The sequence below is a fragment of the Saccostrea cucullata genome, unplaced genomic scaffold, assembly GCF_032062105.1.
Source record: "Saccostrea cucullata isolate Sc308-1 unplaced genomic scaffold, CSIRO_AGI_Scuc_v1 ctg321, whole genome shotgun sequence".
Taxonomy (NCBI): Eukaryota; Metazoa; Mollusca; class Bivalvia; order Ostreida; family Ostreidae; genus Saccostrea; species Saccostrea cuccullata.
This window is the reverse complement of record NW_026931624.1, coordinates 349046-363412: the sequence shown is the minus strand read 5'-3', so window position 1 is coordinate 363412 and position 14367 is coordinate 349046. Positions and strand designations below refer to the sequence as shown.

The 14367-nt window shown below is 33.2% G+C and overlaps 1 protein-coding gene across 1 annotated transcript in view; it reads right to left on the bottom strand.

Annotated features, from left to right (window-relative positions):
• Window positions 1-13933, bottom strand: part of LOC134233152 (fibrinogen beta chain-like) — a 33182-nt gene extending 19249 nt beyond the window's left edge. Inside the window, exons 1-3 of the mRNA XM_062715147.1 lie at window positions 13819-13933; window positions 12318-12485; window positions 9784-9954 (exon numbers count right to left, since the gene is read on the bottom strand). Of these exons, the coding sequence (XP_062571131.1) occupies window positions 9784-9954; window positions 12318-12485; window positions 13819-13933 (454 nt within the window). The remainder of the gene's footprint in view (window positions 1-9783; window positions 9955-12317; window positions 12486-13818) is intronic.
• Between the last annotated feature and the right edge of the window lie 434 nt (window positions 13934-14367).

Sequence of the window (14367 nt, the reverse complement as noted above, 5' to 3'; positions counted from 1 at the left end):
ATGGAAAATGTGGTACGACCTGTCACCTTACGAGCTGGTTTCCAGTTGGAGCCACATCCGCACAACTCTAGGTAAACATGTGAATATCTATTTATTTATTTATCTAAATTATGTATTTATTAATAAGATAAAGAAGAAGAGTCTTAATAGTAGATGCCTCCACGTGGCAAGAGTTGGGCAACAGTTTTACTTGCAGAACGTTCCTAGAATATACTTTGAGTCCTCCGACAATCTAGCTAATTTCAATGTTTCTCAACTAACAATAGTCACATGATTTTTTATCAATATAAACGCGTATTAACTTTAAGAACTTTGAGTTTGATCAATGCACTAAATTTAAAAAGAATACTAGATTGAAAAACAGGGCGAGGCACATTGAAAGCCTCCATAAAATTAAATTGGCAGAAATCTTCTAGAATTAAAGTACATGTGTGTGTAATATTATTTATTTCTTTTTAATTCATGTTTGTTTTCAGCAAGACACCTCTCCCCCATTCCAAACAAAATGCTATGAAAATTAACTTAATGTTGTTTGATATTAAAACGCTTATTATTTTAGGTACACTGAATGCTTTAAATATATCTTAATCATGAAAAAAGCTCAGTTTTATTCAAAACTAAGGACGTTTGGAAGTACTGTTACAGTGATTACTGATAATAATCGATATTGGGACAGGCTTTGTATCAAGACAGCGATCTTTTTGTCTCTCTCAGTTCCCTACAATCAATAAATTGGATGCTTTAAGAGCAAATATAGCTTTACGTTCCTGAGAGGCTAGTTGCCCCTTGGTCACCAAGAATTATCCGTTAAAATTTAAGAGTAACCCAAGATACATAAAATGATCCATCACCTCTATCTCTTTACCATTAAATGACCATGTTTCATTACAACCAATTTTCCCTCCGTTTCTGAATACAACAATTTTAGTTTTTTCGACATTACTTTCCAGATCCCATTCTGTACAATAGTAAGATAGGGTATTTAGCATATTCTGAAATTCATTAGCTGTCTCTGCACAAATTACCATATCATCAGCGTACATAAGTATAAAAACATACAAAGTATATAGTTCTAAAGGGATATTACCTTCATTAATAAATACATTTTCCAGATCATTTACATAAAGTGTAAAGAGCATGGGAGACAACACTTCTCCCTGTAATAAACCAACAAAACTTTCAAAAAAAAGTTAAACGTTGCCTGATGATTGTACACAGGTTTTTTTATCACTATACATAAATTTAATTATTTTAAGTAATTTTCCTTGTATTCCATAATATTTAATTTTCATCCATTACTTACTTCTACCAAGCGAATCGAATGCTTTTTTATAATCAACAAAACAACAATATAATTTTTTTTGGAATTTGCATGTATTTAGTTATTAAACTATGTAAAGCAAAAATTGCATCAACCGCACTCAATTTTGGCTGGAATCCATATTCTAGCAGTAATGATTAAATAGTTTTGTAGTAATTTTTAACTCCAGGCATATTTCATGATGAGTTTTTTTTCAGGCATTATTTATAACCAATTACCCATGTATTATTGACACGGTAATCTATTTCAAAGTCCAATCAATATAACTTCGAAAAATTCCTTCTATTTTTAAATTATACATAATAGCTATTTTTTTTAAATTCGATAACTGCATTGGTATAAGGTGACAAAAAGAGAATCATAACTTAATTACCTAATTACATAATTTGCCTCCAGTTTGTTATAAATTAGTGTAATATTATTTTATAGCTAACATGAGAGTCGCCATATTCGATTCCTTCCTCCTAAGTGAAGCGAGCTTCAAGCTTTACAGACTTTGTCATACCATATGAAGTTGGTTTTGACTTGGTGGGATGGCGGCTTCTCAGACTTGTTCAAATATCATCTCCAAGATATTGAGGTACAACCCGGACATCGTTGAAGTGTGCTAAGGGGGAAACGACATTTCCAGTGGAGCCGATGCGTCTACAGTCATTGACTGTCTGACAAACTTTTTCGACCAAATTAAAGACTTGAGTCCCTGCTGCCGACAACCTGAGATTTTCTTCCCAGAGATTGTTTCTAGAGGAAGATTTCGATTTTCTCTGCAGCGTGAGGAGTTTGATGCAAGGCGTAGGACTGTTAACAATAAAATGAAGAAAATCCTTGGCAAAACCTATATCAGAATAGATGTCAAATTTCCCCTGGCAGACATTTCTTTCCCGATGAGACCCACTTCGACGAGGCTGTAACAGTCCTCTCCTTGCTTTCAATAAGCAAGACCATGAAGTGTCGCTCCTAAGAGCTGACAATAAACGACCCTTTCAAGGGGCATTCAATTATTCGAAAAGATACCAATGAATACAGACGTAGAAACGTCGCACTTGACGTATATTATTAGTTCACAGTCAGTTAGTGACCTAATACGGATTCATACAGGGTGTGAAATGGAAATCTGTATTGGGCGAGGCGAAGCAAAGTCCCAATACGGATTTCCATTTCACACCCTGCATGAATCCGTATTAGGTCACTAACTGACTGTGTTACAAATTTATCCCGCTGAAGACCTTTATCGATATAAAAAAATATTTGTGCATATTATGAAAATATTAAGTTTTAATCCAATAACAATCAACATAAATATCGTTACAGTAACAAGAAATTTAACTAAACTACCTACGTAAACCGTTTCTAAGAAACTTAGCCGCCATTTTTATTTACAATAACAACGCTGCGAACTGAATCGCGTGTCCGATTTTCATATTATGCCTCGACGGAGACGTAATACTGAAAATTCTAGGGCGTCAGGTGATCAGCTTTTATCCAATCAGCAATCTACAAATTTGTCTGAAGCGGGATAAACCCATTTATTTTACCGAACTTTTCGGTAAATGAAAAAGAAATACGTAATACCTATGAAAATACATGTACACATTAAGTATATAATACACACGTATAACTTATGTTGTCATAATTCCCGGAAATTTCGGCACAAGTGATACATGTAGTTGCACAAACTTCTGTTTAAACTCGTCATATCTACACAAAACATTTCAATTAGGTTTTTAAAACAAGAAACATTTTGACTCAAGCGGCAAAAAAAGTATGTTCCTGTTAAGGTCCAACAAACTGAAATTACTTGATCTGTTATTAATAAAAATATATCATCAAAACATATAAATATATCACATTAAAACAGTGCAATCCATGCAATTTTGCAGGCGCGTATTTTATTTGAACCAATTTTTTTTTCATACATGGATTTTATTAGTAGCCTATCACGAGACAATTACCGGAGCATAGATTAGAACACAACGAATTTTTGGAATCTCTTTCACTCTCTCTAGCATATCCAAAAGGTGGTGTTGAAACACCCCCCCCCCCTCCATCCCATCCAGATGTTAAATTGCATTTCTTTATTTTATTTTGGCACACTATTAAAACGTGCTTTATTCTTGACTGCTGCTGCAAAAATTTCGTATTTATGAGAAATTTAAATTTTACATACCGGTATAATGAAAAATTTTAAGAAATGTATTTAAATACATGTACCTTCATATAAATAGAGAATAATACTTACCATTTTCCATATCACATCCTGTATCAGCCCGAAACACTAATATCAGCCAGAGCACCGAAGGCTGCAGCGGCAGACGTAGTTTGACGATTTTTCCGAAAAAGAGGCGCACAGTACATTTCGTGACGGCGGACAAAACGTGACTGAACACACATATACAAAACACTAGCATCTATTTGTGCATACAGAAGAAAAGTATATTTGAAGGGAACTATATACTAGTTTATAGGTCCCAAGTATTGGTTATTTGAAAGTTGGCTTTTTAAGGGTCGGGTTTGGTTGACACATCAAGTGTAGTATATAAAAGGTCGGGTTTGTTATTCACATTCCTTTCTCCGGAACCTTTCGAAGGTAAAGACGCATAACAAATGCTTGCAATAAAATACATGAAATGTTGTTTTATAACTTTAAAAAACCACCCTCCAACTACCTTTTTTAGAATGTTCCATTTTCGCAAAGTTAAGAATTATATTCTGCTGCTTGGTTTTTTGCTTCATTTTGCAGTGAAACAGCTTTGATCTGCACGTCCGAGATGAATATCCTATACCATTGAAAAATATCCTGGTGCTGTCCAAGGAAAAGTTGAAGTGAAGAATCTACCACATGATGCCTACATCAAGTCCATTGCAAGCATTAAGGATTGTGCTAAGCATGCATTAAACTGTCTCTGTGAAATATGTGTACCGAAAAAGGGTTGCAAAATTGTGGAACTATCTATCGTTAATAAAATTGAATCGGTAGCATATATCGATCATAGGAATGATATTTTGAACTAAAAGAAACCGTCGTTGCACTTTTTTCAAGGAGAAGTGATTAGTGTGAAGCGTCTGCGCACAACAAGTCAACTGATAACAGTAATATACCCCGGTATACTGTAGAACTGTATTACATTGGACAGATTTTGAAATATGAAAAATGTTGATCTATGAAGTTTGAGATATTAATGAAATATGATATACAGGAATTGATAAAATAAGTTGATATGCTTGATATTTTGAATTTGAGATATGACTTATTGATTGATTGATTGATTGATTGATTTGAACACTTTGTATGTGTGCTGACCCTCTGCGGTTAACCCGGGACGGTTAGAAAAAAGAAACACACATTGTTGATGTTTGAATTTGGTGGGTTCGCCCAATTGAAGTGGTCGCCCAATTGAAATGGCGTCCCACAATTTTGTATTGTGCCACGGCCAATACTCGGCACTATAAATAAGTATAAATTTTATATTAAGTTTGTATTATTTTTCTCTGTATAAATAATTATTTTTTTTATTTTCAAGGGAAAATTAAAAACCCAGAATTTGAAAAAAAAAAATCTGGATTTTATTATAAAATTTAAATTTCTAAAAGGAAACATATTGAATGGTCTATGGCTTAGAAACTTTTAAATAATTTTGGTAAACAGATAGCAGAATTCAACTTTTGCACATCAGACTGAATTGTAATCATTATGTAAGCAAATGGGATAAAAAGGTTGCAAAACATTAAATCTATTCTTGAAACATATTGTTATGATGTTATTGTTATGAGATCAATGACAAAACAATTATTTTAAAGGTACTTGGACACAGATTTGAAGTTAATATTTTCTGTATAATATCACGAATTTTACATTTTAATAGCAGTTCACACAGAAATTAATTAAAAATCTTATTTCATTTAAAACTTCTTCAAACTTCAATTTTTTTGGTTTGATTGACACATCATTACACTTTCACTCATTTTAACTTTATTTTTAATCCTTCTGAAAAGTGGAAATATTGTTGTGTGTAAATGAGAAAATGTTATAAGTTTAATTCAGAAAAATAATTTTATTCGGAGTAGAAATGTTAGAAAGCAAAACTCCTTCACAAATCACAAGTATCGATTCCGAGCATAGTTTACATCACAAGGAGGGTCAGAGCTAGCCATATAATTATGTACATCGCTAGGGAGGCCAGAGGTCACCTTATAAGTACATCAATGGGGGACCAGAGGTCACCTTGTATGTACATGTACATCAACAGGGAATTGGTGGTCACCTGATTTGTACATCAAAAGGGGGACTAGGAGTCACATTATATTGTACTTAGAATAAAAGCTGTTTTTTTTTATATATTCAGCAGTAGGTAGCCAGCGGTCACCTAATTTTATTCAACACAAAAGGGGGGGGGCAGATGTCATCTTATATTTAAGGGATGAATTAAATAGCAACCCAAATTATCCTGATTGGGGCAGTTTACGATTTATAAACCGCGAAGCGGTTTGAAAAAACCTACTAAACTGCTCCTACCAAGGTTATAGCAGTATAATTTGGGTTGCTTTATAATTCATTCCTTACAAGTTAATTTTCAATCATTAAGTATATAAAACAAGACAATTTCTCTCTTTAAAACACCTTCAAATTGTTCATATTTCAAACGTAATGTCAAGCGGATTGATACGATTTTGACAAAAGTCATTGTGATGTTGGGAAACCAGATCATACAATTTAGATTAATTTTTTATCTATTCCAATGACGCAATACAACCAAAAACTTTATAGACATTAATAGATGGTCCATATGTCACCTTATATTGTACATTCATAAGAACCAGAGGTCACCTTATATGAACATCAATAGGGGACCAGTGGTCAACCTATATTTACATCAAAATGGGGGACCAGAGGTCCACCTTATATTGTAAATCAATAGGTAGACCAGGTGTCACTTATTGCATGGTATATAAATAGGGAGAATAGCAGTCGCATAAAGTTTATATAAATATGGATTTCAGAGCTAACCTTATTTTGTAAATCATAATATAATCCAGAGGCAAGTCACATGGTGTTTTCTAAAGAGAAGAATCCAGAGGTCTCCATATACTATACATCATTTGGGATAACAGCGGTCACATAAGGTTGTGTAATAGAATACGAAGACCTGGGGTTCCCTGTGTTTGAACATCATTAGAGAGACCAGAGGTCTATCAATAATATATAAGTATTATATAAAAATTTATTGTGTCCTTTGGTCTCCCTAATGTTGTACCTTATGAAGGGACCTCTGGTCATATACATATATGTATGTGATTACGGAGACCCGTGGTCCCTTTAAATTTGAGTACATAATGAGACCAGAGGTACAGAGTGTATCCTTAATGATGTACATTCTAATCAAGTTTATGTAATATTTTGTCTTCCTAATAATGTACGTTATAAGCTTTAGTGGTACCCTTAGTCTCCGAATTCGTGATCTCTTGTCTCCCTTGTGACGTACAATTTTGGGGGATGGCTTAAGTGTCTGTATATATATGAATATGAAGATGACAGGTCTCACAAAATGCTAAGGTTTCTCTAAAATATGATCTCATGTAGATCATAAGAAGAGAGACCAGAAATCATATATAAATGCATATTCACGAGATGGTCCAGAGTATTCCTTAAAACCACATGCACTAGTTTCATTTCTTTTTATTTGAAGTCATATGTATCCAATTAGGTAGAAATAGTTTTAAAAATCCAAAAAATTGTTTTGATTATTTATAAAATACCACGATTTTTTTCAAGACTTTTCCAGATTTTAAAAATGCAAAATTCGGATAGCGGAGAAGGTCAAAATTTAGTAAGTTACGATCAAAACACGAAATAATGTTTGTCTTTTACAATCTTAATAGCCCAACCTAACACCATGACATCTTTTTGAAAAAAATACGCCCTTCTTCATCATAAACATATAGATTATTTGTTCAATATCCAGGAGCAGAAAAGATTTTTTTAAAAATGATTTATTTTCACTATCTAATTTTTATAGCCCTACTCTAACTCCAGAATCCCTGACTCTGGGGCAGTGGATTTCACATTTTGGTAGAAGAGTCAATGCTAATAACAATTATGATAAATCTCAAAAAATGAAAGGAAAGCGTGTGATGAATTAAGCGTAAATACAATGCACGAATATGAAATGGCTGTTAATTATATGAAAAATTACAAAAAAGCAACAATTATGCCAACAGTTTATATAATTGTTATAAGCCGAAAACTGTCCATTATGTCAGATATTAGACGATCCCAGGTACGTTAGCGCTGAGGAGAGTCTAATATCTGACATAATGGTCAGTTTGAGGCTTATAACTTACTTAAAACATTTTACCATTGTCGAACACTTCCATTGTTAACACATTAGACAGCCACAGGTAAAATCTTGTTTTGCTTGGATGACTACCTGGCACTGTTCATGAGGTTAGGCCAAAGAAAACCAGTTTTGGTTTTTTTTCTGTCTTTATTAATAGTAGGATTCATTGAGAGGTCTTTTATATTAATAAATATGAACATTAACTTTGTTTAGTCTTATTTATCCGCATTGCGACATTTTTTATTTATACTACGCATGCGTAAAAGTCAGTTCTACTAAATTCTTTACAATTTATTCATTTTACAACACAAAGACCACGGATGAAGACGTACATTTTAATTTCGAAAGAAAAAGACCTTCAGAATCGGGTATTTTGACGATGCCATTTATCGATTACACCAAGATGCCACAGTTCAGTTTTTTTTTACTGTGTAATCCGAATACATTTTTATATTCTTGTGTTTCGGAATTTGCAAAAAAAAGTTCACATTAAAAGGTTATATTTGTAAAGCAATAGTATTTGAAGGATTTTACTCAAACAACTGTTTATTAAGAATTTTTATGAAACTGGGAGGTTATTCCTTATTGTATTTTTTTGAAAATGCAATTATTTTTGTCAGCAGGTTTCGAACTCGGAAGGATTTTACTCTAGCAACTCCTTAAAACGACGGATACTCGCTTAAACGACGCAGGGCTAAGTGGACAAATGGTCATAAATCACCGGTCGAAATTACAGATTCTGTTAGAATTGTTTGAGCTCAATTTTGTGCTAAATGCTGAAAATTGGATATTTTATAAACAAAAAGCCCAAGGTTGTATGTAAGAAAACACATGCTTCTCATTCATCTTTTGTGTCGATTGGACTCTATATGTTCCGTGGATCAATCATTGTGAAATGAATCTGTTATATAGCAACGAACGGTGAATTTAGGAAAATTATGATCAGAGCCACGGATGCGTTTACAATAATAAATCTGAGACATTCAATTTACTGGATTATTTGTGCCATTTTCAATAGGATTTTATGCGAAATATTAACATTTAACGCTACTAATTTCCTACATTGTTCATATTAAAGTGTTTGATTTGTCATTGCCTTTGAAGTGGTGTTTACTTATTTGCCTCGCCCTTTATTCTCATTTTAACGTAACCTGTACCTTTCTAATAAGTTGAATCTTATTACAAATATAGATAACTTATTGGACGTTTAGAATGTCATAGTCCCTGTCCCACACCATGGGTGTAGACGGTTGAGGCAAAACTACTACAATTACTTAAAACATTTTTCCCATGGTGTGGGACAGGGACTATGACATTCTAAACGTTTTCTCCCCCTTCACCCATGGATGCTTAATGCCAATATTGGTCAAAAATAGTTGAGGGATTGCAGAGAAAAAAACTGACAATGCTCAAATGTTTACGCACAATGCAAAGAGCACGATACACGACGATGGACAAAACAGATAGCAATAACTGGGTTAACTCAGGTGATTACATAAGGCAACCTCTGGTCTCCCTATTTATTTAAAATATTTGGTGTTTTCTGGTCTCCCTATTTACTTACAAAATGAGGAGCCTTCTGGTCCCCATATTGACGTGCAATATAAGGTGACTTCTGTTTCTCCTGATGGTGTACAATATGAGGCGAACTCTAGTCCCCCTGATGATATACAATATAAGGTGTCCTTTGGTCACCCTAATATCTTTATAATATAAGGTAACCGCTGGTCCAATTCTTATGTACAGCATAAGGTTTTCTTGAGACAGGTTCTAAACATACTCTGTTGAGTAAAAAAACAAATAATGTCTCTGAATACAGTGCCTCGTCATTTAGATACATAAAATAATCTTTGACCGTTGCCCCCACACACATGCATATGTACATATAACCCTTTAAGTTTAAAACATGGTATATTTTCTATCTTTATCATTGTTGTTTATTTCCAAATGTCTCATCCATCACTTTAAAAAAAGTTTTAAAAATTCAAAAGGTTTAGCTCCCCTCACATCTGTACCACTATGTATGCACACTGTTTTGTCTCTACACACGTTTGACCATCATTGTAGTAGCTAATACATTTCTCCCAAATTCAATCGGTGGATACCAAGGATAAAGCCAGGCAGTACTTGCTTCCCAACGACCATTGAGGAAGGCGTTATGGCAGTCGTTATACCACCACCCTCCTTTATTACCACTTCCACAGTGAGCAACTGAATTGTCATTGTCTCTATCAGGAGTACTAAAGTACGCCCCAGATAGGTTTAATCGAGCACGCCCTGTATTTAACATTCTGTCACCTATCAAATTAAAGAAAACATTAATTTATTTTATTTCATGACATTTCATGTCTTTTTACATTTCAACAAAATTATTTACGAAATAATTTTAGACAGTAAGGGAGGATGTACAACCACCTGTTTTGGAGATCATGTACATGTTTTACAACGATCTATCGGAGTTCCAATGGTTACAGATTCCTCCCTTTTATCAACATACTTATCTTTATATGAAGCCGAATTTATACAAAATTTAAACACGTGAAGAAGAAATGCTTGCTTGTCGTCAACTAGACTTTTAAACTGATAAGCGACGTACGATGGATGATCAAAAAGTTAGTGAACTCATTTAATCACTCCCATAAAAGAAACAATATTTGGATTAATTTTTGTTTGTATTTAAAATTAGTCTCCTCTAATTTTAATGCATATCTGCCACCGTTGTGCACAGCGCGAATCACGTGATGTAGGTGGTAACGCGACTCCCTCCGTAGTGTTCGGTCACAAATGCCAAAAGATTTTTCAGAGTTTTATAGTTCTCTCCATGTAAGTTAATTTTTATAACAAGAACAGTTCATTTGTCAGCAATGGTCAAATCTCGGCAACAAAATGAGTGGATGAGAATATCGTTTCCAAAAATAAGCATGGCAACTAATGAAACCCAAATCTTCTGTCTCGGAGGAGACGTTTATTCAAGGTGAATAGAGAATGGTTGTCTTCTTTTTATCATATGTAATATGTTTTAAATCCAAAGTAAACAATATCTCGGTTATTTAATAATTATAATATTGTAAAAATATTCAACTATTTTCCAAAGTGTAAATTGGAAGTCTTTGATAGCAAATTGCTTAATTAAAAACACATCTTTTTTTTAAAACTTGCTTTCGCTGGGCATCTTACATGTAACAAGTATCATTTTTAACCATCTGTCTTCCTTTACTAAAACGACCAATCCAATCATTGATTGAATTTATAGGACGTCATTTGTCTTTATAAACTGTGTACAAATTATTATACACTACTTATAAGGGATTTCTAAGATATACAATAAATTTTGCAGTCCTTTTGTCCCCCCAAAACACGTTGCCATCCTGGGGTTTTTTTATTTAAGGGTAGGAAAACTTTTTTCCGGATTTTTTTTTTTTTTTTTTTTTGACGATTAAAACTTCAGACTCCTGTGATTTCCCAGAGAACATTTTCAACATTGTTGTTTATTTTTTAAAAGAAAAACAAACATTTCTTACATGGCGAATGCATAATAATATTTAAAAAAAATGAATCATAATGCTATGTGCTCATTGTACAGATAAAAAATAAATGTTGCACTTAAATATCTAATACGATATACAAATGATATTAAATTAATAAATTTAAGGCATACACTTTCATGAATTATTTTTAATTTAGTTGATGGGTTTCATTATAAAATACTGTAGAAGTACTATTTTCCGCATGGGACTAATTTACGCTATGCACGCGGGCACAAATTTTCCGAGGAAATTTGTCCAAGCGTACTTGATGTAAATCATGTGATAAATGTAAGGCATACAGTTAGAATCTAGGAAATCCGCGTAATTTTTTACATGCGTATTCAGCAGAAAATGAGATTCCGTGGAATTATGACCCCGTGGAAAAAAAATAGTACGCCTACGGTAATATAATTATTGATAGAAGAAAAGGAATACATTGTACTAAAAGAATTCACAATCAAGTCCATTATCCATTTTTCTTTGATAAAAAATACAACAGGAACCTATTGCTCGTCTTAATTAACACTTAATTAGACGTCAAGTAGAACGTTCAAATGAATTCGCAATAGTGATATCTCCTCCGAGTATGTCTTTTAAAAACATTTTCTAAAAAGGTCATATTGACTGTATCATAGCTCAAAAAAATATATTGACCAATATACGTTTTGCTTTCAATTACGTCGATCCCGTGAGAATCCAGGTTAGAATGGGTCCTTAGTACCCCCTTGCTTGTCGTAAAAGGCGACTAAATGGGGCAGTCCTTCGGATGAGACCGTATAAACCGAGGCCCCGTGTCACAGCAGATGTGGCACGGTAAAGATCCCTCCCTGCTCAAAGGCCCTGAGTGCCGAGCATAGCCCTAAATTTGCAGCCCTTCACTGGCAATGGTGACGTCTCCATATCAGTGAAATATTCTGGAGAGGGACGTTAAACAGTATACAATCAATCATTCAATTACGTTGTTTGTAAAGATACCGATGCTATACTTGTCAAAATATCTAAAGAATTTTGATAACTGAAAAAAGCACGTTAAAAAAATTATGAAAAAGAAAAAAATAAATTAGCACATGTACAATGAACTGTATATCGTATTTTCTCTCTAACACTCTATGTCCTGAGTTAGTTATCACTTACCTAATGTGCCTGTTGCGGGTCCTTCGAGATAGAGGAAGTATTTATCACTTTCATCAGCAACAGAGAACCGATAATACAATTCATACTTTGTTGAGTCATCTTCTTGAGTTATGGACACATACAGAGATGAGTCAAATCGCTTTGTCAATTGATTGATAACGTCATTTCCTGTAAAAAAGTATATTTAGAATCAATGAGAATTGTTGCAATTAAGAAGCATTTTTTCATGTTCTAAGGGACATCAAATTGTTTAAAGAATAGAAAAAAAATCAAAATTCAATATCAATATATGTGTGTGAAAATATCTCAGGTACCTGTTCTAAAAAGGAAACAGTTCTATCATATCACTTACAATAACCAAAATGATTTTTTCCTTCATCTATCTTTACTTTTATTTATTTAATATTTCTTAATAAAAATCAAATAACTATCAACATGAATTAAACTTTTTATTCAGAGAAAATAACATGTAAAATATGTCGACCTACTCAATAATTAGCTTTTGGTAATTAAATATGTAACTATGCATATGCAACATTCAGGTTTTCAGAAGTGGGTGAATTGGAGTTGATCGAAAACAAAAATTTATATCATTGCTTTTTATTTACCTATCCAGACATCTCCTGGTGGTGTTCCGAAACCGTTTTTATATTCTTCCCATGTTCTATCAAAGCTAAGGTTTTCATCTAAAGTTCTTTTCTGGATAACCTTTAAAAGACGAGCTCGGATGAATCGGTAAAAAAAACACTTACATGATAAATGACTGATGTGTTTCCTTTAAATTCTGTAAAGAAAGGAAATTTATTCAGGCACCTATGTATACGATTGATTTAAAAAAAAATTTTTTTTTTTAATTTAATATGACAGTCCAGTTCTTTAACCCACAGTGTTTCTTCAAACATCATCTTCAAAGCTAATAATAGACACAATGATATGACGAAAATTAAATTTAAATAGTTAATCTCAATTTTCTAGGAAAACAGAGCGGGTGTGACCGGTCAACAGGGGATGAACACTCCTCCACGTCATGTGATCCCACCTCTCATGTTTCGAAGGTCCGTGTTGGCTCTGCTCTTATTTTGTATTGTTTTATGGACTTTGAAATTGAGTACTGTTCGTTATCTACATATCCTTCTTGAACTTCATTGTTAGGCATTAAATAAAAATAGTTGATATTATTTTCAAGTCTTATTTTAAGATTTTTGAATAGAATATTTAATTAAAGATTCATCCTTCCTTGCCGAGGATAGGATATCTTTAAGGTCGTCCTATCATTTCTTTATATAAAATCAAAAAATATTAAATTAAATATTTTACTTCAAACTTCTAAGCACTAGATTTCTCAATGACCATTGAGTGAATTTCAATTATTTCCAGGAACGATTGTATAATATTGAAATGAAATGTTGCCTTTTTCACAAACATGAATGATGATGTGGACTTGTTAGAGAACACAGGACATATCTTGTTGATGAAGGATACAGTACCGATCATACCCAACCTGACACCCAAGCATTACCAGAAAGTAGTCCCATGGACTGCTGTAGGACCGTTCTTGGACTGCTGTAGGACTGTTCTGGAACCTCTCTAAAATGCAGACCCAACATTCCAAGCATTCCCAGAAGTCAGTCCCCGGGACTGCTTTCTGTCAATGCTTTGTTCACTCATGCGTGAAAATGGTTCTGAGTGACACTTTAGATCCACTCCTTGTGTATTCTGAATTTGTAGGCTCTTTAATGTTTCGTTTACTTTCAGCAGATAGATTTTAAAATGTTAAAAAAAACAAGAATTTCTGAAAAATTCATAATAAAAAAGGGATTGTTACATTTACATATGTCTTAATGAGTATTAAAATATGAAACTTGATGTATTCTTTAAAGAATTAAAAGAAAATTAAATATATTCAACAGGAAGTCATGAGATGATTTTCCCCCCAAAATTAAACTACAGAGTACAAAAGTATTTTCTAGGCCTTTTTAATTAAGAATTGCTTTAAAATTTTGCAGTACTCATAGTTTGCATTTGCACTTTTAAAAAAATCTTTACAGTA